Genomic DNA, 26,487 nt, shown 5'->3' on the forward strand with positions numbered 1-26,487 from the left:
GAACTGACTTATTAGGAGCTAAGCTATCTAGACACACACTACAAAGAAGAGCTTTCAAAGATAAGCTGTTTCCTGGGGTTAATGATAAGATGGCAGGAGAGACAAGTGGGATGTTGACTGTACCTAATTTCAGCTAATCATTAATCTCCCAGAGATATCCGGTATGCCTTGATAGTCCTGGCTGTTATGAAGTGCAAATGAAAGAGAAATGAACTTTTGCACCCCCACCTTCTGAGTAGGCATGGTTTCACTTTGTGTGAAAAAACAGAGGGATTAATAGTCTGCATGTTAGCTTGTTAGTTTGCTCGGTAAATCTCCTCATACCCTCTTCTGCCCACATTTCTGAAATCTATTTTCTCCCCATTTCTGACTAAAATTGCCAAGTTTACACCACATTACACATTCATCTGACCCAGAGAAAACTATTCTTCTTAGTTTCTGATGCTCTTCTGTGCTGTACAGTCCTTAAGGAAAACATTTATTAGCTCATGATATGCTAGCTGCCTACCATCTTCAGTGGCTCTGCATATCCCCATGTACTTTCACTCCTTGTGCCTAGCTAGTATGTTCTCCCTCTTTCACAACTTCTCTTTTGAAGTGTGTGAACAGTCAAGAATGACAGCTCTCTTCCAATGAAGGCAGGAATTTAAAAATTCTCAATGCTGCACCTGACCATTATACTCACCTGGAACAGGTTTCTCTAGAAAAAAAATTAGTAAGGCCCATTCATTATTTCAACTGAACTCCTATTTTGCTTCCTGTTCACTTCTTTTCTATCATTTGTATTTATCAATTTTATGTTTAGACTCCTAGAAAAGAGATGATCTTTGTAGTGAAGGCAATTACTCTACTTGCAGGAGTTTACTTGCTTGATATGGCCTTAACCCTTTTTCACTCAAACATGGCTATGAATTGCAGTCTCGAGGCATCACTGAAACTAAGTTACAAGTTCTGGATCTCTAAACTGTTCTGCAAATTTACAGCTGTAAATATTTAATATTCAATATTAAAAATGAAGGGCTTTCCTGCCTGAACAGCCACATGAACAACTTCAAAACTTCCACTTGAAGTTCAAAGGCACTACTTTCTCTGCATGAAAGTAAAAGAAGAAAGGCTGGGTGGAAGCTTGAGGCATGACGACACCCCGCAAGGTAAAAATAAAATCAAACAAAAGATAAAACAGCCCTGACAGTCACTGGAACAAGCTAAACACTGAATCAGCAATTATTTCTGAATTGCTTATCCTGTTCCACATTGTGCAACTGGTCTGCAAGACTTACCGGGCAGGCAGCTCACGTATCTGATTGTGGCCAACATCCAACACTTCCAGTTTCCTGCTGTCACACACCCACTCAGGCAGGTTTTCCAGGTGATTTCTATGAATAAAGAACACAAAGCGATGCAACTAAATGATAATCAAGATGTAAAGGCTATGAAGTATAGATCCTCAAGGGAGATACAGATACCTGCAGGAAACAAGTCTGCTACATAGCATATTTTCTATGACATTGTATCATCCCTCCTTCTGTAAGGGCACTACCAGTGCAGTCAAGTCCTGAGTGAGGGGGGCAAGAAAACTAACAGCATTATTATCTCCCTACATGGGCAATCACTAAGAAAATAGAAGAAAATGCTTCCAAATTATCATGGAAGCATCAAGAGTATCAAAATACCAAAAATGAAGTCTTTCCTCAGAGAAGAAAATTTCTGAAAAGATATTCACACCCTACACAGTCGAAACATACCTCTTTGATCTCTCATAAATTTAATCCCGAAATCCACTCTATCATTCTTCAGCTATCTCACTGAATAGAACGAAATTTTTTTGGTGTATTTTTAAAGCAAACTGTTTTGCTTTTCTTGTATTTATCTTCACAGAAACTAACCCTTCTGAAAATTAAGGAGGCAAGTTTTTCCAAATACTGCACTGAAAACGCACTGATAGGCAACTCTGGGGCACTCCTGTATCCTGCCTTAAAGACAAAAATTAGCTACAAGATACACAGAGGAGATTGTGTGCATAAGCCTTCACATAACCACGATTTCAGTCAGCATACACAGAAGCAAAACTGATCATCAAATAATAGTCAGGCACGCTCAGACCTGAAGTTCAGGAATTACAAAACATGAACATAATCATGTACTTGTATCCTTTAGTTTATTCCTACAATAGTCTTTAACTAAAATATGCAATAGCAACCCAATCTCTCTTCTCAGATAGCTTCCTTTCTGATCTCAAGCAGATTTCCCAAATTCCAAGCAAGTCAAAAAGCTAAAGACACTCTACCCATTTAAGTTTCAATGCCATCACTGAAATGAAGCACAAAAAGGGGTTTGTGATCAAAATCACACATTCTATACCAATTTCACTTACAAGTGTAAATGGAGAACACAGTTCTACAAAGATCGCTTTTCAACAGACCACTTATTCAGTCACACCACTGCGTTACATTTAAGTGCACAATGTGGGTAACTCAGGGTTGACGAAACTTTGAAGTTGATGGCCACTAGCCCAGGTTAACTCACTAATAGTTATGATCATCCGCAGTAGCTTGAATGCTTTAAGCAGGATTTTTAATGAATGAGATTATTACTTCAAATGCAGATGAGCAATTTCTTAAATAAGACAGCCATTAAGCACGTGTATAAATGTTTTCCTAATTCAGTCCTGAAACTGTAAAGCAAACTAAAACACTCCCTTTTCCATTTCTTCACTTATCCCACCTTCCTCATTAAGATGAAATTTACGTATGCCTTCAAATGGCAACTGCAGACATCTCTGCAGCAGCCAGGGCTGCGGAGAACAACGATGAGCTGCAGGAGCTGCCAAACTGATGAGTAAACTATCAAACCGTCACCTACGCTGAGCTTACGATGCAGACATATCCAGAAAGTAACTCCTGCACGTGTCTCAGATTGGTTTATGTTTGAATCATAGACTTATAACTCTGTAAGATAGGAAATATTGAAATCATGGGAACTCTTCTCCTCTAACCACCAAGGCACATTTTGCCTTTGGCAGCTAAGAAAAAAAAAAGAAAAAAAAAAGGAATCTATAAAAATGAGCCCATGCTCTCTGCTCTAACTCTCAAAATCAGTCTTTTCACATCCCAAAGTCCAATTCCTGCCCCTACTCCCACTCAGTAAGATACCAGTGAATGTCATTGTTCCATAAGAATGTTAGATGTACATTTCACAAATCCAAGAAAAAACACAGTCTTACCTAGAAATATCCATATAAGCCAGGCAATTAGGAACTGGATACACATCGAGGTGAACAAGTTCTAGGGGAAAAAATATATATAACAACAGAAGCGGTGATAAAGATTTGCACCTAACTGACTGTTCCACAAAAATTACTTTAAGAGCTAACACTGAGATATTTCAGAGCAAGCCAATAATCTAAGAAACTTCTGAAGATCTGGACCCCTGTGAACCCAGTTCTGTTTCTTTACTGTGTCTTAGTACATTTGCTCTAGTACAATGTACTTGCTATGACAGAAACTGCATAACTGATCAGACTGGAGAAACTGGAGGATTTTAAAAGTTTAATGGCAAATTCTCATTTTTCCATTTTTGTCACAGAACTGTAACTTCGCTTCCACTGCCCTCTGCCCAGAGGAGTCAGTCAGAAACCTGCCCTACTTTTTTTCACCGGTCACTAGTGGTACAGACATGGGAAGGAAAACTCTCCACTCTGGAACAGCAAGTTACAGGATACCATAGAATCCTCTAGGTCATGGCAAGATCCAGAGTATTTTTCAACACATTACATGAGCCTTTGCATGCCTGTGGAGTTCCCAGTTGCAGGCAGCCTTATAGACTTTTCATAGCACCTTGACTACTGCTAGCAATGTTATTACTGAAGTAATCAAAATACAGTTCATAACCTAAGGTTTTTAGGTAGCTAATACTTAGTATTAAGGTTAAGAAAAACCCCACACATTTACTTAAGCCTACAGACAAATGCACTAAAATGAAACAGTAACAAGCATCATGGTTTCTTCGGAAGATGAGACTAAAACAAGGTGGTTGAAAGTGCAAAGAGAGGATAACCACAACAGGAAGACCAAATAGGTAGTTTATTGCAAGGTATGGGTTGACTTGGATTCTCAGTCCACATTGAGCAGTACATGCTCAGATTATCTTAACTTTTCTTAGCTACAAAGATCCTGGCATGAATACCTAATGAAGGCACAGGCTTGGATATCACTAAGATGACAGCCTTTTAAAGGTAGTTCAGATTGTTTATCAAATTCATAGCTCTCTGAGCTTGCATTTTCTTTATTCCATACCAAATTACTCCAAGCAATAAAAAATGGTGGTGCAAACTGAGTATTTTAAGTAATAGGAGTTTCCAGAGACAGATCAAACAGATGCGATAAATGAAACATAGGAGCTATTCACCTGGCATTATTTTTATTATCCAATACAAATTAAGTTACTCATGGATTTTGTAGCTTTCTGCCCAGAGTAGGGAGCAAGAAGCAGTAACAAAAAACATATATTGTTTTGATTTGTCTCACAAATGGCCACTTATTCAAACTTTCTCAATGCAGGGAAAAGCAGTTAATTTCTTATTGGCTGTAGTAAAGCAACACATTAATAAACCAAAGCAAATGACAAACTCAAGAACCCTCCCTACTGACACAGAGAAGAATTTCAGCCCAAACTATAAGGTTTTTACAGTTTTTAGACCTCTAAATCAGTAGCCCAGTGTTATTTGACAGTCACTTCTGAAGCTCAGAACTGCCAGTAGCATTACACAGTACATGTGACACCCTTTTATCCAGGGTAATGTCAAGAGCGTCCTGATTATGAGCACTGCACTCCGCAATCATCCCAGAGAGAAACAGGTATGAAAACAGAAGTCAGATGACAACACTGCAGCTGCCCTGAAAATGCACTCACCATTCGAGGAAGCATACAGCGCTTTGAGAAAATATCCACTGATTTTGAGGGTTACCAGTTGATTCCTTTCACAGTGTAATACTTCAACGTTGTTAAAAACTGTTGCATCCAGCTCCCCAAGTCTGTTGTCTCTCAGATCCAGTTGGGTCACGTGATGCAGAAAATCTACTTCATCAGCCTCCAATCTCCTAATTGAATTCAATCTTGCAGACAAAAAAGGAGATTAGGTGTAGTTGCGTGGCAGGTTCCTGCTGACAAACCAATGCTCACTCTAAAATAAATCGGTTGCACTGCATTAAACTAGCACACTTTCAGGTTCTGATCAAGGTTGACTTTTAAGATTTTCCCTCTTGTTACGGTATTTCAAAACCAGGATGGATCCACTCCATTGCTTTATCCATCATGACAAAGGAATGATGACACCAAGCTCCTTTCTAAACTACTTTGAAAACTACTTATGAAAAGCTCTGCAAGGAGCTAAGTATTATTGTTACTGTGTCTATAAAAATAAAAGATGATCTGGCTGTTATTTATGCCCAATAGCTTGGAAAAGAACAAAACCTCTACAGTTCCTCCTGCTCTATCATGAGCATGTGCTGGAAAAGCCTGCAGATATTGGAGACTCTTGCCTTACTGAAAACCCAAATTGAGATTTATGAATTCCCATACACTTGCTTCTCGCCTCTCCATGTTTCACACCAAGCAAAATACAGAAACCTAAAAATGGGTGTTGAATGAAAACAATGCAAAAACCCAAGACAAGTGGGTCTGTCAGATAAAAAGGACAGATTTTAATCACATCTTCACTGCAGTGCATTGACACTGCCAGTACTCAGCAACTTCCCCAGAAGTTACAACTGAATGAAATTATCTATAACCCAGCAATGTTTGAGTCTGTAGAGCACTCCAGAGAGTTCAAATTCCCAGCTCTGAACAGAACACTAAAATCAGTATACTAACTTCTGTTGGTCCACTAAGCCAATTGAGGATAAGCCAAGGATAAATACCTACAGTTCTGCCGTTGCTTTTGATTTGAAGAGTTGCCTTCTGTGTAACAGTTGTGTTTTCAGAGTAGCTTCATCTTTCAGATAGAAGCTTTCTGGGTCAGGGACTATCACCTATATTATATTAACACTGCAGCAACAAGAACTGCAGGAATCACCAGCGTCCCAGGTTGTGTTTTTTCTGACCTTTTGGTGCAAACATTATTTCCCCCAAAACTCCTCTCCCTACCTACTGACCACCCTAAATGCTTCCACTTCCTCAGAAAAGACTGCTAAGTCATGGCAAGTGCTGCAAGTTACATAACACCACCAGAAACATGGTTCAGTGAACTAACACAAGAGATTCATACCCAGGCAAGGAGAAGCCATTTCATCATCAATAATTTAGACTCACTTATTCTTCCCCTTTTCCTAATACCTACCTTAGGTCCACATGTTTAATATGAGGCATCCTTTTCAACACCTGTAGGTTCAGGGTGTCCATGCAGTTTCCTGACATACAAAGCTTATCCATGGCAGTCAGCTTCTCCAGCACGCCCGGAATGTCAGTGAACTCATTGAAGGACAGACTCACATAGCTGAGCTGATGCATATGCTCCAATTCATCAGGAAGGGACTGGAGAAAGTTGCCATCCAGCAAAAATGTCTGCAAGCTATTAGAAGTGGGGGAGGGGAAGGGAGAGTGAAGAGTGACCTGTTAAATCACATTTCCTTCCTATAAACACACAAATCTGCTGCAGTTACAGTGACATACAATAGAAAAAAAAAAGAGCCGAAAGAAACATGTTAAAAGTATAACACTTTAACACCCGCCACAGAAGATATACACCAAATAATTAAAAGCTTTGGCAACTATGAAATGTAGGCTGTGTTAGTTGTATCTTCAAACATCCCCAGAACTGCAACTTGCATATCAGCTGAAGCACATAAGCAATGAAATTTAAAGATTTTCTTCACCATGAAGGTGACCCTTGTGTCAAATGCTGGGGAGGGAAAGAGCTTTGAAGCACAAAGCGTGCTTTCCCTCCATCCACAACTGCTTCCATATGGATCTACAAACCAGTTTGCTCTGAGAACACCCAGTAAGTTTAAACTGTTTCTCCTAGCAAGAGTATGTAGAGTTATGAAACTGCTTGTTGCCCTTATTATCAGGCTGCGTATGTTAGGTTTTAAAAGAGTACTTGCTTGTGCATCTCGCCTACAACTGCTGGAATGCTTCTGAGGGCATTGCAGGACACGTTGAGTTCAGTCAGAGTTGGGATACTGCAGACTGCCAGTGGGAAGTCTCCTAAATTATTATTGGAAAGGTTAAGGCTCTTCAACTTTGTGAATCTATAATAAGATAAGAAAAAATAAAAGGAAACAAGTAAGTAGTTGCCTCACAATGATTACTACAAGGCAAGTTTGGTTATATGAATGCAAATAACATGAATTTTTTAGCTTATACGCTCAGAACAGCCAGAGAAATTACCAGACACTCAAGTTCAACACCCCTTGTAAGAAGTGTTCTCACATTAAGCTGGCACAGAGAAACAGGCCCTCCTGAACAACACATTAAATACATTTTCCAGTGAGTGTAACAAAGAACAACCCCCTTGCTGTTCTTATGATATATGCCACTTCTGTGGCATCTCACCCTGTACTAAAACACCGCTATTTTCCTGAACACCTATTTTGCTAGTAAAACTATCATTGTGACACAGTTACAAGGTGTGGGAAATTCTCAGTCTATTCAAACACTAAATTTTTCTAGTGCTGCTCAGGTCCAGTCAAGTTTGCCTTTCAACCAAAACTTCTCATTAGAATAGACTGGTTTGAACACAACTGGGAAATGTGCTGAATTAAAACAGATTTAGCAAGGCTTCTGTAGTGACAAAGGCAAATTCTTATGCTCTTGATTAAGTGCAATGTCAAAGCTTGCACAGGTGTCAAAATTTTGTCCTTGACATGTCACAGAACTCTTAAAAGCCCCTTGGTTTATCACATCAGCCAACAAAGCAACTTGCATGTGTTTGCCTTATTAAAAATGACCAAAACCATTTGAACAAAAACCCCAAGAAGGGGACAATCCAATTAGCCAGCCTGCATGTTCAGCAACACTATTATGGTTGCCTGACAACCACTGGGAGGTATGCCTAAAGGCAAGTAAAAGGATGAATGAAAAGATCTGTGTTAGATTCTGATAGACGGGAGGAAGTTTCTTTTCTGGCACAGTTTATACCAGGCCATTTTATTTGGACTTAATTTTCCCTTCATTAAGGCTCAAGTCGTTTATTTGCGTGAGCAGGCTTTTACATAACTTGGCAAGGGAAGCAAAACTGCACCTATGAGTGCTGCTATTCCACATGAAAGTAATCTCCAACAGCATGTGCCCGTGCATCCATAGCCTCTGCATCAGCCTAGCACATTCTTACCTCAGAGAACTTTGTCCTCCGACCAGAAAACACAGACAGAAAATGCGTCAAGCATGAAAAGGTTAAAGAGTTTTAACAACAAAGACTTAAAAATCCCTAGCAGCTACTGCAATCAACTAGCATGCACCTTTAGCATTGTCTAAATCAAACTCACGTTACTGACCAAAATTCAGTGTGAAAACGTAAGCAGCGCCTTCCTACCATATTTCAATGAGGGTTTTTGAGCCCCAGAGACAGGTTGTGAACACACATAACAACATTTACACGTTTGCAGCAGGCAAGGGAATGCTGTACTCTCTATTGGTATTTTGGTGCAACCATGGCAGAAGAAAAAAAAAAGAAATATCATTGCCAGAGTTATCACAGATTTTGAACACCCTGTGCCATGCTGGAGGCAGAAGTCTGGAACAGAGATGGAGACTTAAAGAAATCTTGCAATCAAATTAGTGTTGCAGGGGGAAAAGTGCCACTGTGCAGAAACAATGACTAATCTACCTCTAAAGGCAGAACTGTAAACTAAAAAGGAGGCTAGGGTAAGCTAGCTGATATTAGTAAGGGTTGCTAGCCAGAAAAAAAAAAAATGTTTTCAATACCACACCTTCACATTCCTCTATTTTGAGAGAAAAGGCTTAAAAATCTTGAACCTAGAACTGAAACACACAATCCCACATTTATCTTGAAGACAACTGTAGATTTAGGCCACAGATATATTGCCTTGAAATTTGGGTTGTTTCTGCAGTGGAACAGCTGTCCCACATCTTCCTCAAAGTGGACTCCGAGGCTTTTAGAATTATTTCTTTTCCAGTATTTAGGTAAGTACAAAAATAGTAGTAAAGATTAAGGGCATATTAAGTCAAAATAATTAAGCTGCTGGAGAAACACCAAAATGTAACCTTTCAAATTTTCAAGTCAACCATGAAAATAGAATGAACTCATTTAACAATCACACCAAGGCCTTTACCTATGCTACTCTCTGGTCTCAAAAGGATAGTCTCAGGGATTTTGTACACTTAACAATCTAGTAGAAGACTTCAAATACAATCTTGAGATAAAATTACAGAAGATCAAAATAATAGAGCACTGGGGCAATGGGTGGTAAAGGAAGCTAAGAAATATAATAATTAACTGCAATGCAGTGTCCAGCTTCAAGTTTTTCTGCATACATTCTAGTTTAACTGTCCTAGGTCAAAGTCAGAGGCAGGGGGAATCTCCCCCTCCCCAGTGTATCTGTATTACATCTCTACCACCCTAATGTATGTTGTAATGTGTGCTTATTAACAGTCTTCTGTGGGTAATCTAATTACTAAGGACACAAACGGAAGTAGTTAACAGTTCCTTGCAATATGTAAGAGAAGATGAGTGAGTACATCCAGTATTGGATAACCCAAACAAAAGCTGAACAACGTGTACATCAAAAAATCCACAAATTAAAGTTCATTGTTAAACCACATTTAAGAAATGCTGAAAGGCAGACACCACAAGCTTAGTTAAAGTTAAGAGAATAATATAAGACATCTGTCCAGAAAGAGATATTTTCTTCCTCTGTTATAAACACATCCATCTACAAAATGCTAAAGCCACATTTCTTCTCATGGAGCACTGTCAAGTACAGAACATTACTGAGCCAAACTAGCAGGCATTTGCTCAAAGTTAAGATTTAAACCTACTTCTCATCTTTGGCCACTCACTTCCAACTATCTACATGGCAAATGGGCTGGTGCGCCTCCATTATGGAGCACTGCCATGCTGCACATTTAAGATGCTGAATTGGTTATAGCACTCCTTATACCTACACAGATTTAGTCAGTCATGCCAGTATCACTTGGTAGCATCAATATAAATAAGGTAGAAGTATTTTACAGAGTCAAGTTTTCTGTTGCTGCTGAGTTTGCAAAGTGTCAGGTTTTAAACAGACTTTACAGAGCACTATCTTTGCTGTTTTCTCACATCCAAATCTTTACTCCTATCAGAAGCAGGGACATGCATCGACACCGCTCACGTGGCATTGCTAGAAAGAAGAAAGGGCACAAAATTGCTCGTTTGAGGCACGACAGTAAATTAGCCTCCTATCATGTCCACATATGCTTTCCTTCCTCTTTTCCCTGTTTCCCTGATTCTAGACTTGTTATTTGTTAAGGAAAGTCAACTTCGAGAACAGCATCTCTCTAGACACTATGCTCAGTTAGCTTACTAAGTTTTCCATTATAATGACCAAAATATAATCACTCACTTCTCTGAGCAAAAATAGCCCTACTTTAAAATGGCACAAAATGTTGACATGCCAAAGCTTGGGTTTAAACATGCAATATGACTGAACACTAATTGCCATAATTGAGCCAAAACCTGCCCCTTTACTTAATCCCTAAGCTGCCACTTCAGCAGTGGCTTTAGTTTGACATACACAAAATGAGGAGAGGGAATAACGAGAAATTTGTATCACAGCAAAGCAGTGAACTGACTGACAAGCTAATTTCAAATTCAGACCTACCCAATGAGAACAGCAGAGGAATTTCCATTACACGGTACAGCATTTGTGTTCCACTAGGTTTGGAGTGAGGGGAATAGTATATTCAAACTGGTCATACCCAGTCACTGAAATGCAGCCATAATAGACTCATCTGACAAAACTGGTCTTGCTGTACTCTTACCAAAAAGAATTAAAAAGCAGTATTTTACTACACCTAAAAGAGAAGACATGGTTTCATAAGGGACAGTCTAAGGAAAATCACTTTTCCAAAGCTATCTCCAGTACCTGGGCTATCCCATGACTATGCTGTGGTTACATTTTAAAGCAGCAACACAAGCGTCCCTCACCACTTTTAAGCAAAACTATGGCATTTACCTAGCAGTGCTGTGACAAGTTTTGGAACTGAACTACCGTTTGCCACCTTCTTGAACACCTGCTAGTTTGGCCACTAACATAATGATGAAGAGTTTTCATAAAAACCTGACACACCAATTTCCTCCTTGGAAATAAAAGGTGCAATTTACTCCCTTTTTGCAGTTGCGTCAGATTCCCCATGCACGGCCTTATTGCCTAAAGGAGCAGCTAGCCTAGTGCCAGAAATACTGTCTTAGCATTTCCCTTCCCAAAAGGTGTCATTGTAAAAGCCTTAAATTAGTAAGACAATTAAAATGAACTATTTCAGCCCTCTTGCCCTGCTAAACTTGTCATGGCAGCTGAATAGAGGTTGACTGTTTCTGCAACAGCTAGGGAGGTTCACCTGAATGCTTGCAGGTGAAGGCCTTGCCTAACTAAGGTCAACAGCAGCCCTCCCCAGCTTGGACACAGAACAGTCTTTGATAGATAATATGGAGAGGAGGAAGGAGGAGTTCTGCTGTTTACCACTCCCTTTCTCTGGAGAGAACTCCTGTTCATCCAGACACAAAGTAGCTCACGTCACACCACACAAAAACAGATGGAGTAAAGTCCATCTCAGGAAAGAGGGTCACTTAGCTTGAGGACAAAAATTGATTCTGGTCAACTCAGAAGAATCAGTTTCTTGAGCAGCTGAATGAATAAATGAAAACAGTTTATCTCATTTTTTTGTTTCCTTCTTCCTTTCTTAAACTCCATGGGGGGAAAAAGCAAAAGAGAGGAAAAAGCAGACTGCTAGCTGTAATTCTGGTATCTTCACTACCCTTTATGCTAACACACCTGATCCTATCATCATGATATTCCTCCCATCTACTTGCACATAAAACTATTAAAGGCAAAACAATTCTGGCAAACAGACTTGAGTCTATATACCAAAATTAATTGGTAGATTGTATTTAAAAAAAAAAAGGAAAAAAGACTGCACTACACAAAAAGGAATAATCTTAAATCTAGGCAGATATTTTTCAAAATTATTTTTTATATAATATTATCAAATGTATAATAATTATCAAATTATTATTTACAAATAATCACAGCCAAATTCAGACTATCTTCAAACTTAATACAACAATAAAGCTTTTATTATATTACATAGTTGGTAAAAGTACCATAAATATAAGAAAACAAAATTTATGTTTTCTTAGTGGAAATAATCTGAGCCTATACTCTGCTCTGCAGTTCTCAATTTCTGTGCATACCTGGCGCACACTGCTTTATATGAGGGGAAAGACTGTCCCCAGAGGAAGGATAAAATTCCTAGGCAAAAAAGTGACAATATATTCTCATTCTCTGTACTGGAGATTTATAACTGGAATGCAAAAGCTTTAGCCAGGGATGGGCTTCCAAACTAAAACATATTTAAACACATGAAAAGAAAATCTGTGCTTTGGAAGCCATATCAGAAAGCAGTAGACAAGCAAAATGGAGACTGATACAAAATAAATGGATTCCATAAATATGTTCACTATTTGTTGAAACATTATTTGGAAGAGATATTGCTGCACTTAGCCTTATAGTTCCATTAAAGTGAATCAAATTAATAAGTGTAATTTCTGCTTTTAGACTACACTATTTTAAAAATGCTATTTTATAGCATATATCTTACTGCCATTTACTTTTCTCATGCTATTATTAAGTTCACTGTTCCAATTTCAAAATAAAAATAAAAAACTCAATGTGCTTCCAACATTAAACCAATTTTTCAATCTTCCCCACTTAGTGATTCGTAGACCTAATTTTACAATTGAAATTTTCTGTAATCAAATGTCACTGATTTTTGCTGGGTGTTCACATGAGGGCACCTTCTTGAAGTCAGAGAGATACACAGTAGTTAAGTAGAACACAGTCAAGAAGAATTGGAAAGAAAGGCTTTCATTAACAAAACCAAACTCTTCCTTCAGTATCTTTACAAGCTGAATCAAACAAAAGCAGTGAAGTTACACAAACAATAAATTCCAAGTGCCATCTTTAATATTATAAACATATTAAAAAATATTCGAAAGATACAGAGACTAGAAAATAAGCGTAGCATCAGAATATAGCAAACACTGGATGGGATTTCTTATTAGTAGATGTCTGTTTGTTATTAGCAGACCTAGGTTGTCAGTAACATGTCAACTTCTTCTTGCCCTACAGCTTAGATGTCTATGCTTAAGTATTTGGCTTGAAAGAGGAGAAGGTAGTACAAACATAAGCTTCCCTGGCTCCAAGACCAACAGAGTGATCTTCCCACACCACTCCATTCTTTGCGCACTTCACACATTAGCTGGGTTCATTTAAATAACACCTGAATTGTAAAAAACCCTTAAACAAACAAAAACAACAAATAAACAACAAGACAGTAAAGAAACACACCCACCCCAGCCCAACCAAAAACCCTTAAATAAAAAAAGGAAGGAAGCTCAAATCTTTTCCAGTGCATCTACTGGCAGTGCCCTGTGGGGCCTGACAAGGGGGAAGACATATATTTGAAATGTCATAGTCCAGCCAACTTTCTTCACTAACCTCGGTTACGTACAGTCAAAGCAATAATCACAAGGAGTAGCTTCAATGCACTTTGAGGCCAATCAAGTGTTAGGCTGGAGACTTTCTTCCCTGCTCCTCAATCTCTAGGGACAAGCTAAGATGAACCTACACTGCACCCCAACTTCTAGCAACCTTGCCTGCTGGCTTCATACTAGTTAGGTTGCTAATACCGGTTCCCCCTCACTGTCCAAGTGTTCTTGGAACAGAGATCGCATTTTCAATTACCTACTTACTGCACAATAATACATACATACATAGAGGTTTGTAATGGAGGGCTCAGCTTGAGGATGCCTGAAATCCTGGGTTTTCAGACAAAAATGGCTATCCTACAGTTGGAAGTTGTTAAGGGATTTCAGAAACACTTGCATCAGTAATTCAGAGTCCTGTCGCCTTCTCATAACCTACAGATGCAACTTCAGATTACTGCCACTAGACCCAAAGAATTTCAGCTGAGATGCCAGAGAAGGCAGCTCATCTCTAAAGAAGTTCTGGGAGAGAAAAGCTACCAACTGATCTTAGTATAAAAATCCGTACAATCACTGTTAACAATTAACAACCATGATCAGAATAACAATTAATTCTTTAGATAAAACCAGCAAGCACAATTTTATTTATTGTTAAAACAACTTTCTGCCTTATAATATCCCCCTTTTCTTATTTTACTTTTTTTAAATCTGCAGCAGTTGTATATTAAAAATCCACATACCGACAACTCACTTTTCAATATTAACAAGCAAACAGTGTTATTGATGCCAACCACTTTTTCCAAGAGCACCAATTGAAACGATTATGTATAAATATAAAGCGTGCTCAGCCCAGTGAAGCAGAGCAGCAGTAAATAAAGACTATGGTTTATTCATTTGCTTCAAACCTAGAGCAACAGTACTCTGCAAAATTAGCAAGCCTGCAAGCCTGAACTCTTGTTAGCATTTCAACTAGGGAATCTCCTCTCTTCTTCAAAAGAGAAACATCCTTTCCTATAATTCGAAAAAAAGATTTTGTGAGGGAGAACAAGTACCAACATTTCCTACTTTTTTCAGCACAGATGCATTTTCAGATGGTTTACTTATATACATAGCGTGAAATATGTATTCCCACATAAGCAGGAGAAAAATAGAGGTAGCTGTATATACCTTTCAACATTTAGACAATTCAGTTACGCAACTTCACCGCTGTAGAGCATCTACAGCAACAAAATTGGTTTGAGTGCAAAGTAAAGCAAGTTAAAGCGCAGTTACTGCAAAAAAAGTGCATCTACACATCAGCACACCTTCACATACCATGTATTGTGCAGGACTAAACATTTTATTTGGAAATGCAATAAATTACATTATTTTAAGACATGAAAGAAGTAACTGCATAAAGAAAATTATTTTTTTCCCCAATACATTACTGACAGTACCCGCCAAGGCAGTGCATATGTCAGCATCTCATTACTATGACCTCCTCCTACTCAGTGGGATGCTGAAGAGTTGGTATTTTCTTGTGTCTTTGACATACTTGTTTTGTAACCTAGCCTTCATGAGCATTCGTTAAATTACCACCTAGAGTGATTAATTAAAAGGACCTGCTAGCACCAAGAGCTGCTTAGCAAGACAAATTTTCCTAGACTGCCTTGATAGCCAGATTTTAATCAAACATTGTACCAGGAAGGGTAGATATATAAATGCCAATCACAGTCACAGAATATGCTGAGTTGGAAGGGACCCACAAGAATCATCAAGTCAAACCCTTAGCACTGGATAGGACCATTCTCAACAGTCACACCATATGCTGGAGAGATTCATCCAAGTGCTTCTTGAACTCTGTCAGGCTTGGTGCTGTGACCACTTCCCTGGGGAGCCTGTTCCAGTGCCCAACCACACTCTGGGGGAAGAACCTTTTTCTAATATTCAACCTAAACCTCCACTGACACAACTTCAGGCCATTCCCTCGGGTCCTGTCACTGGTCACCACAGAGAAGAGATCAGTGCCTGACCCTTCTCTTTCCTCTCACAAGGAAGTTTCAGACTGCAATGTGTTTTGTTCACAACATCCAAGCACATGGCTATTTTGGAGCCTTAGATACCTCCAGGTTTGATTCACTGGTGCTGTGCCCTGTATGCGGCTGCAATTTAGCAAATGAGAATTTGGTATAAAAGCCAACAGCACCAAATCAGAACAGCAGAGATTTTGTACTTGCTTTGCAGTGGTTAGAAACAACATGAGTGAACAAAAAAAGACTTTTTGTTTATTCAGTAAAGTTTTACCTTATGTAACACCTAAAAGATCTGAAAATGTTTTTATGAAATTGGATTGAAAAGAAAAAAAAGTCAGACAACACTTGTGTTCGCAGGAATGACTGAGCTTCTCCTCACTTCACACAAATTCTGATACTGGAATTCACTAGTAATTTCAAAAAGATATGGTGCTCCCCTCTTGCTCTATATTGGTGTGTTTATTCACTGCAGAAAAGCAGTCTTAAAGTAGCAGTCAAGCTGGTTCAAAGATTTTTGGCAACACAAATAAAACTCAAGTTTTCCCGCTCTATAGCAAAGCCAATATTGGGTTTCTTAGGGCAGGAAGAAAAAATGCTTGGGCCATTCCAGGGCCAGGCCCATGCTTTTGCTGCTGTTAGGAGGCAAAAGACAACTGATGGGGCACTGCTTTTCCTAAACCTCACCAGGAACTACCACCTCACACAACCCTTTCCACTGGCACAGCAATAGGAACAGTGCCAGCAGCTTCCAGCTAGTCAATGCCTGGGTGATGCCAGTTGTGCTGCATGAAGATAAGGCTGGAGGACATCAGCAGTGGCAAAGGGAACGTCAGCGTCAAGGGGCAGGAGTTCCTGAGACACTGACTGATCCACCAAAACAGTGCCATGTAACCTCACTAATAATTTTTTTTTCCCTCCAGAAGTTTGTGCCTTCTTGACAAATTGAAAGCAATGGAGGCAGAGTTGAAACCTATTACTCACTGATAGAATAGGACCAGCTCACAGAAGAATCACAGCTCAAAATCACTTCTGCACCACCTCAGGTATATGCCACTTCTCCAGATTTTCCTCATGCAGAATCTCAGAAAACAGGAGAGTTTTATTTAGTCACCTGAACTCCTTCACTCTTGTACGTTCAGGCTCATGTTAGTGAGAAAAATTTTAACGGTTTATTAAGTTGTGTTCCTACAACTGCAGTACCAAGAGAACATTGAACAGAGAACGAATATTGCCCATCAAAACATCTATAAATGCTTTCTAATCCCAAAGAGAACTAGCTGTAGGTATATGGACAAAATATAATCAAGTATCTCCTCTACATTTTCTGATATTTAAAAAAGGAAAAAATTATAAAAAGTCATGAAAATATAAAGCATTCGGTATTTGTCCATGTTCACCACCTAACTTATGCTAAAACTGCACTTGTTATCTGGAGACCTATACTGACATTCACAGAACATTTAATCCAGTCAGTATTCCTCTCCAGACTGTGCTCGTAAGCTCTTGGAATCACTGCCTGCTTTGTTTGTGAAGCAGACTTGCTGGGTTCATTCATCTTCCATTATGCCAAATCTTTTGTTTTCCCAGAACAAAATTGGAATTATATAAAAATACAACAGCCCGCATAATCCATCTTGTATTTTTCAGTTGTTTTTCAAAAAGGAAGGGATTTAGAAATGTGGTTTAAAACAGTTTGTTTGAACAGGGCCATCCACAAACATAATCCTGAGATACTCTGCAATTCAGTTACCACTGAAATTAAAATCACAGTTTTATATTCAGTATGGAAAATACTCATCTTTCTGAATACAGAAAGCCTGCTGATTCCACGGAACACATACATTAAATCATTCATGCTGCTGTCTACCCATTTGTTACATTCTCTTATGAGCTGCAGTGGAAAGAACAATGGAAGGAGATATTTACTAAGAAAAAAGAACTAGGGTTGAGCAAAGTAGAAAGAGGACAGGCTGAATGAATGAAATCAGGCCTTTCTTTGCTTGGGGGATAACAAAAAACTTCTTCACTTAGTCACATGCAGTACTGATCCTACCTAGAATGCCTCCCTTTGATGGGCAGCTCACCAACTCATACTCACTCACATGACTCAAAGGCTGAAGAGCTACAGTCTGGCCTCAGCAGACAAAATCACATTCCAAAAACTGCATTTTGGATTGAAAACATCCTCCTATTTATGAGAAAAACATTAAGTTTCTCATGAAAGCGAGTCTGTTTCTAACACACAGAGTTAACCAATTTCTGAAGCATTGCAGTCAGGACAATGTTCCACAAGAGGAGGTAGTGATTTTTAGGAAAGTACCCGCAGATCACGGCTCCAAGGACAGAGGAAGACCAGTAGAACCACACCACTTTACCTTTGTAATTCACTAAGGGCTCTACTTGTGGATGGGCTGGGGTTCAGCCTCAGGAAGTTCTGCTTTAAATTGAGATGAGTGAGGTCTTGGCTATAAAACAGGTTGGCAGGCAGGTGCTCCAGGTTGCAGCATGAAAGATCCACTGAGCTTATGCGTTGTGATGCAACCTAGAAGTCAAGTACAACACCAATATGTTAATACTGTAATGAAACAACATTTCCTTCACCCCTACCAGCACAAGATAAACTGTTCTTAAGCACAGCAGAAGTCAGTGCCAGCATACACAGCTGATTTAACACAGTGCACATAATCGCTGCAAGTTATGCCATGATTGCTTGCTTAGCCTCCGTGCATAAACCAGACTCATAGATGGCTAGCAGGGGGAGAAGCACAAAGCCTTGTCAAACAACAATAAGCAAAATGGATTCATTTTCATCAGTGAAGTCATTCATACTTCACAACCAGGAAAAAAAATTATATTTGACATAAACTTTACTCTAGTCCTTTGCTTAGCATTGCCTCCTCCAAGTGAGTGGAGGTGAGGGGACAGCAGTCATCACCCTGTCTTGGTTTCAAGGGTCAAAAGTGGATATTCAATGGCTGAAGAAAAGTTATCCCATTTACATCTTACTGGAGAGAAAAAAATATCACAGCAGCAGCAAAACACTGAGCACTCTTCTAAATGAATTAGAAGACTTGTCTAAGAGTGATAAAAATGTGACACAAACAGAACTGAGATTTGGAAGTTTAACATTATTTTCTAGAAAGAGGAAGGTAAAACAAACATAGTCTGTAGAGGCTAAAAAAATCATACCACCTAGCACTACATCATTCCAAAAAGACCTACAGGTAACTACTTCAAGTAACAGCAACTGTGGCCCTTAACAAATCTCTAGGATATACGTAGATGAACTACATCCTGCTCCTTTACTTATTTACTAGACTTTATTTAAAAAAAAAAAAAGAAAAATCGCCAAAGCAAAACCAAAACCAACACTGCAATGTAGAATTCTTATATTTTTCTTTCCGATATTATTAAAAATATCCTTTCATAAAGTAGAGTCGCAGAGCTAGCTATATGACAAAGCCCCACCAGACAGTAATGCAAGGAGGATGTTGGGACAGTGCAGGGATGGTGGAGAAGAAGGAGTCAAATGCTAGGAGGAGAGGCATTTTTGGAGCAGGCATGGCTTAACTCAAAGAAGGAGAAGCAAACCACCACCATTTTAGACTTCTGGGACTGTACAAGCAGTGCTCAAATGGTTACATGTTCTGTCAGCTGCTCACTCCAAAAGAAGCGATTGTTTCATTTTGTCATTGGCACTTTTACTGGCCTCTTATGCTGTGATTCTGGATGTACAAACACTACAGCTAAGGGGAAAAAAAAAAAGAGCAAAACCACCCCAAATCTCATAGTCAATGCCAACTGACATAAGAGCTTCTCAACTCTGATGAAGGAGACATCACTCAACCTTCTGGGCAGAGACACAACCCCTGCCACAGAATGCTCTGCAACTAGAGGCATTGAGTTTTGTAGATGTAAGTGAAGAAGCTTGCCACCGAAAGGCAGGCCACCAAAATTTTTTTTTCTTCTCCGATGCAAGGTACACAGGCCTCAGGATAAGTGGCTGCTATTATAAACACACAGCAATAAGCTTCCAGGGGAACAGACGCTGCAGTGTTTTTTTCCAATGCAATCGTTAATAATCCAGTCCTCCCACATCCATTAAAATACTTGAATTTTTGTTACTCAATTAGTTCAGTCCTTTTGTTACTGTAGCTACTATTTTTCTTGCCCTTGTAGTATGAGACAAAAATTATTCATAGGCTATACTGAGCAGTCATTTCTAAACACTAGGTATTCAGTCTGCTGTTCACAGTGCCAGAACCTGCCCAGTATGATACAGTTCTGATCACACTGAAAACAAAAGGGATGAAAAAGTGCTGACACCTGTCAAATTAAAAAAGAATGTTTAATTTCAGGTGTAATGCTTATATACATTATTGCTCCAGCTACATTTTTGGAACAAGTGATATGAACAGGAATAAGCAACCCAGCAGTGCTTAGCAAGGCACGTTACTCTAGAAACATCTAAAGTACCAGAACTGGTAACTCTGAGTGTGAATCACAACAACACAGTCAAACAAAATCAAATATCCAAATTATACTGTTGCCTTAGAAAAGAATGTAAATCCTATCTTAAAATCATCAAACCCTGTGAAATAAATCTAGTTAAAAGTAATTTTGTTTTTTACAGGTTGTATGTTCTGGTTATTTTTGTTTACCTTTTTTTAAGGAACGCTAATACAAAGGATTTAATTAATATTTTCATGCAATTGACAAATACTGAATGATGCCTCTACCAGAGAGATAATTGTGAAAGTTAAAAACGCTTTTTAAAAGGTGTTAGTTCTGGAATCACCTGTAATTTTATCAAAGTCTTCTTGTTATCAAACAGTACTCCAAGAACTAACTTCTGAACTGTTACAAGACAGGCTCCTGTAAACACACAGTTATTCTCACAGGCAGGGATAGACCTTGCTCTTTTTATTGCTCAATACTGCTCTTTAACAAATTCCTGCAGAATAGAACAAGATGAAAAACAAAGAAGAGCAACAAATGAGAACATCATCTTAACAATACTTTCTTTCGTTCACCCATCAGAAACTTTCACTAGCTGAAGTTTAATATTGAAATTCTGAAATTACATTGTTCTCAAACAACAAAGGATTATTTCAATCTTGCAATTGTCTTCAATTGACTTACATGCAGCAAGACTGTGCATGTGTGTGTTTGCTATTGTTTATTAAGAGCAAAGACTTTTTTCTAAAAGGTGGTACAGTTTTTTAATACAGCACTGGGTTTCCCTGACTCACTGGGGAATCACTGCAAAGATAAGCTGATAAAGGGCAGGAAAACACTTAGTAGACTATCCCTCACATTCAAAGAATAAAAAGCTTCTGGAGAAAGAGACATTATCTGCAGGAAGTAGGGTTTTCACTGAAAGAAAACAAACAAACAAACAAACAAACCCAAGACATTCTGCTGTAAATAAATACTCCAACAAGTTATCTGGGCTGGGTTCAAGAGACCTATGCTTCAACAAAAATAGTGAAGAGAGTTGGCGTGGTAGCGCTGCTAGAGGAAGAGGCTTTCCAGAAAGACATGGAGCCTGCATTAAGCACTTGTTATGGTTTTGCTTGGTGTTTTCTGCTGAAGGACTTTTAAGTATAGCTGTTTGATATGCTTTACATACATATAAAATACAAAACCACAAGCAGCACAAGTTCACAACTCCCCAGGCAGAAGAAACCACTGCCCAAACTAAACCCTTCTTATCATATCCTAAACTGCATACAAGCTTAACACTTATTTCACATGAAACCACTGTTGCATTTCTAGTACAACAACATTGAGGAAAAGGCTGGGGCAATGACCTTCTCGAGAATGGTGTAGGACAACCTCTCAGTTACAGCAGCATGAGCCGCAGAGTCAATGCCCATCTTTGCCAGAGAAGCAAGACAGGCAACGGTTTGACAACAGTGTGGCTCAAACAGAAAGCAAGATCTTGTACTTTTTAAAACCCACTTCTCAGCTGGGATGTTTATTCATCAAAAAATATAAAGGCACAATATGAAATACACTGCTTTCTCCATTCCCTGGATATAATTTCTAAGCACTTTGCAGTCAATCACTGTATTGCAATGTCCTCCACTATAATCCCAGAGGGGCAGTAATGGGATAAGGCCACATTCAACTTTGCACATAAAACTGCAAAGTCCGATGCAAAGTGGTTTTTTCCCCCAGTTCCTCTTGCAACCTCTGTAAGGCACCCTGGTCCTACCATGTTATAAGTTATTTTTTTCAGTCTCCATATGAGTATGTCAAACTGAAATGCAGTTTTGAAGAAGTGGCATGCAACTATCGCACATGTACCACAGAGAACCCTGGATCTACCCATTGCAAACACCAAAAAGCTGTCATTGTGCTTTCAATTTTCCCCCAGCAGCAATGAAATATAGCTTTGTTCTGTGAATATCACCACAAATAATGCTGCCGAAGAGCACTCTCCCTCCCTTGGGCAGTATGCCTTCTACTCCTCCCCACCTAAGAGTTGCACATGTGCCAAAGAACTAGGAGTTTCCCAAATATGAAAACTCACTTTTAAACATGTGTTACTTGTGCCACGATAGCACTTACAAGTATAAACAACAATTCAAAAAAACTAGAAGTACCTTAAATAAAAAAGGTTCACCAAGGTGTTTTGATTTCAATTTTTTTAGTTATTATATTTAAAAAGGAAACAGTATTTTCATTTTCAAACAGTATTTCATCACCAAACTTGTGAAAGTATGGTATGAGTTCACTGTAAATCTTTAGCAGCTGGCAACAAAAATATAGAAAAAGACTTGCACCAACCAATATTCTTGCTGCTTCTTGCTACACAGGGCTAAAAAACCACTTTGCTTTGTCCATCAGTATAATGACACCTCTGTCACCAAGTTATGCAACAAGACTGATTATCGTCTTTGTTTCAAAGCCTTGGCTATACTACAAAAATGATCTGTTGCTGACAATGGATGTCAGCAATGGGCACAGCTGAACCCAGCTGTTTGGACAAACACAGGCCTTGTTTACACAAGGACATCTTTTGGTGTGACCTGTGGCGTGAATTTAAACCAACGTAATTATGTCTTTTTCCTGTTTACCATCAACCCACTCCCTATAGCTCTATTCAGATAAGAAATTACTGCTTAGGACTTCAACAGAAGACAAAATAACTGAACAGCCCACACTGTACAGGCAGCCAAATTCCCACTCTGTTTGAACTGAGTTGACAATGTTAAATTATACCTGCTGTAGACATGCTAATGCAAAGGGAGTGTAATCTTTCTCCTTTAGGATTTGTTTCTAAACAGTTTCATAATTATCACATCCCACTAATGCCTGCAAAAGGCTTAACTAACAGTGATACACTGGCTTGAAATACCTAAACTAATTTAGAGCAAACAGGTTCTCCTCACCTCAGAATCAGCCTTGCTTCAAATCTTAATCCTCCTTTATATTCGAACATCAAAGCCCCACTCAGCAGAGAGGCCTCCCTCTGCTGAGCTGAATTCCACAGCCAGGAAACACATTGGTGCCCTCAACCACAGCCAAGAGCTGAGGAACTGCTCAGACTGGTAAACAAGCTAATGCCAAAAATTAAGGAGGCTGGGGGAAAAGGAATAAAAACGTTTGTGTTTTTTTTTTTTTAAGTCATATATTTTCATTTTAAATCACAGCTTTGAAACTGGTGCAACCCAAGGGTGAAAAGATACTTTACTGGCTTTTCTGGCCTCTTCTTTTTGTTTTCTTTTAAACATTAAATTAGATGCACAATAACTCAAGCTAAGGGCTTGCATAGAAAATAAAAAACTCAGCAGAAGCTTGAAAGCACATCATCCAGATTACCAAATTGAACAGGCAATGCCATAGGAAAGAGTAGTAAATGCCCACTAAGAAGAAGGGCAGGAGCACGTGCCAGCACGGCAGCATTCACAGGACACACACCTCTCTCTCCCCATCTCTCCTCTGCAGCTAATGCAGCCAAAAGGCTCTGGAACAAACACCTCAGGTCAGCAGGACTCAGGGGCACAAATAGTATTTAACTTGTCCCCGCTCTGCTCTCCATATCTCTGAACAAAGTTTTACATAGCACGCAGAAATAGCTCCCTTCTACCTTTAGCCCTTGTGCAAACCTGTAACAACGTAACTGAAAATAGTATTAACAAACTAACGTGGGGAGGGGGAAATGTTGAAGGGATGAATCAGAAGTTGTGCTCCTTTACCTTTTGTGATAGGAGTCCAGAAAAAAATTCATTGACTTGAGAGTCAGTGTCCCAAGTTTAACATCAAGATCTTGAAAGCAACAATTTGTCAAAAAAAAAAAAAAGGCATTCATCACCTGTCATTTGGAAATGCTGGGTATTATCTGAAGTCATTACCAGAGTATGAGCATTTTTGTTCCTCCAGAATGAAAAGTGCTCTTCTTTTAGAGATTGTGTAGTGATATCAATATTACAAAGGGAACAATATTAACACTGCACCTTGGTGGTAGTCATGCTGAGATGTTCACACTGATAAGATCCCTGCAAGGACAAGGCTTAAGATGCAACTTGGAGTTAAGTGACAAAAATTAGCAGTAGCATTAATCTACTTATAATTCAGGCATGTGAATCTCCATTTCATGAAGCAAGGAATATTAACATCCTTAAAACATCTTGACTGAAAACAATTCATCTGTAAATACTGCAAAAGAGGTGACAGGCTCACTAAAGTTAGTTCTTCTTACCATTTCTGTTAGATTTTTTTTTTTTTTTTTGTAAAGATAAGCTGCTGTACTGCCAAACAAGCAGACTTCACAATGAGCAGCCCCTCCAGCAAAGACTTTCTTTCAGCATTTATTCATTTCAGCACTTATTCATTTCATAATGGGGAAACATAGAGCAAATCTTTATGGAACCAATTCTAAGGCATGGAAGACACTAAGGGGATATCACCACTGACCAATCTGGTGGCCTTCTTTGATGGAATGACTGCTAAGGTCAACAAGGGATGACCAACCCATGTCATCTACCTGGACCTCTCTAAGGCCTTCAACACAATCCTACACAACATCCTTATCTCCAACCTGGAGAGATGTGGACTTGAAGGGTTGATATTCAATGGATATGGAATTGGCTGGATGGACGCAACCAAAGAGTTGTAATGTAATGTAATGGCCAGTCTTCGCAAACGAAGAACTGGGGAAGGTCTTTACACCTTCCAGCCTGCGCATTGGATTTTTTAGGTGAGACGCAGTGTGCGCGGAACTGAGCCCACCCTTTAATCCTGAGGTTCATCTGCCAGGGCCAAGCGAGCTTGGACGGTGGCAGTGAGGTCCTCAGGACGTAGATGGATTGCCTTACAGGACTAACGAGCTCCATCTGCCTGAGGAGTGGCCCCGATCGGGAATCGAACCCGCGTCTCTGCGGTGACAGCACAGCGCCTTTACCCTCTAGACCACCAGGGCCTCCCAACCAAAGAGTTGTGGTCAATGGCTGTATGTGCAGGTGGAGCCCAGTGGTGGGTGGTGTTCTCCAGCATCACATGTCTCACAACCAGTGCCCTTTAATATCTTTATCAATGACATAGTGAGCTGAGTGCACCCTCAGCCAGCTTACAGATGACACTACAAAAGGAAGAGACGCCATCCAGAGGGACCTGGACAAACTTGAGAAGCAGACTCATGAGAGCCTCATGAAATTTATCAAGTCCAAGTGCGAGGACCTGCACCTGGGTCAGAGGGCAATCCCAGACATGAGTACAGACCAGGAGAAGTGATTGAGAGCAGCCCTTAGGCTGCTAGGAGGACTTAGGGGTTCTTGGGGATGAAAGACAGACATGAGCCAATAGTGTGTGTTTGCAGACCAGAAGGCCAACTGCATCCTTGACTGCATCAAAAGAAGGATGGGTCATTAGGTCAAAGCAGGTGATTCTCTGCCTCTACTCTGCCCTTGTGAGACCCCATCTGGAATACTGCATCCAGGTCTGAGGTCCTCAACATAAGAATGATGTAAACTTGTTCAAGCAGCTCCAGAGGAGGGCCACAAAGACAAAAGGTTGCCCAGAGAAGTTGTGGCTGCCACATCCCTGGAAGTGTTCAAGGTCAGGTTGGATGGGGCTTTGAGCAACTTGGTCTAGTGGAAGGTATCCCTGCCCATGGAATGGGTTTTGGAACTAGATGGCCTTTGAAATTTATTCCAAACCATTCCATGATTTACTATAGATTTCAGATTCTTGCCAGTGAGACTTCCAGTAGATGTTCACTTTCCTGAGTATCCCAAGTCCCATGTAGAGGGGGTGGTAGGATTTTGTTAGTTGGTGTTAAATAAGAGGTTATGCGAAATCCTCAGTTTCTGATCTAGGTTCTCCAACCCAGCTGCATCATAAGGATTAATTCTACAATCAGAGGAAGACAAATTCTACAGATGAGATGAAGTCTTTTAATGCTTTTATTTCCCCGTAATTCAGAAAGGCCTTCTGACTGAAGTGTTTTATAAAACAAACAGGCACAACTATAGCTTTACTGGCCAGGGGCCTAAAACTGGTCTCCAGCACTTGTTCTCTCTTCTCCCTGGAGATCTTTATCCTTCTCCACCGACTAAGGAGAGCACACATCCCTAAAATTAGCTTTTGCTAATAATTGCTCTCCTTTTTTTCCTTCCTGCTAGACTTTGCTTGGAAATGCTCTCAATGTTACAGCCATTCAGTGTCAAGACTGACTCTGTTACCACCTTATACGCACCAAAGTATTGTGCCAGTCCTGTCAATCCCTCCTATCTCATGGGAGCTGCTCACTGCAGACACTTGGTTCTC

The 26,487-nt window shown here is 39.6% G+C and overlaps 1 protein-coding gene across 1 annotated transcript in view; it reads right to left on the reverse strand.

Moving 5' to 3' along the window:
• Positions 1–26,487, reverse strand: part of PHLPP1 (PH domain and leucine rich repeat protein phosphatase 1) — a 142,331-nt gene that overhangs the window by 33,809 nt on the left and 82,035 nt on the right. Inside the window, exons 4-9 of the mRNA XM_027899112.1 lie at positions 18,087–18,253; positions 7,101–7,247; positions 6,338–6,568; positions 4,912–5,114; positions 3,224–3,284; positions 1,281–1,376 (exon numbers count right to left, since the gene is read on the reverse strand). Coding sequence (XP_027754913.1) covers positions 1,281–1,376; positions 3,224–3,284; positions 4,912–5,114; positions 6,338–6,568; positions 7,101–7,247; positions 18,087–18,253 — 905 coding nt within the window. The remainder of the gene's footprint in view (positions 1–1,280; positions 1,377–3,223; positions 3,285–4,911; positions 5,115–6,337; positions 6,569–7,100; positions 7,248–18,086; positions 18,254–26,487) is intronic.

Source organism: Empidonax traillii, unplaced genomic scaffold (genome assembly GCF_003031625.1).
Source record: "Empidonax traillii isolate 1590-97213 ecotype Southwest subspecies unplaced genomic scaffold, ASM303162v1 scaffold644:size547830, whole genome shotgun sequence".
NCBI lineage: Eukaryota > Metazoa > Chordata > Aves > Passeriformes > Tyrannidae > Empidonax > Empidonax traillii.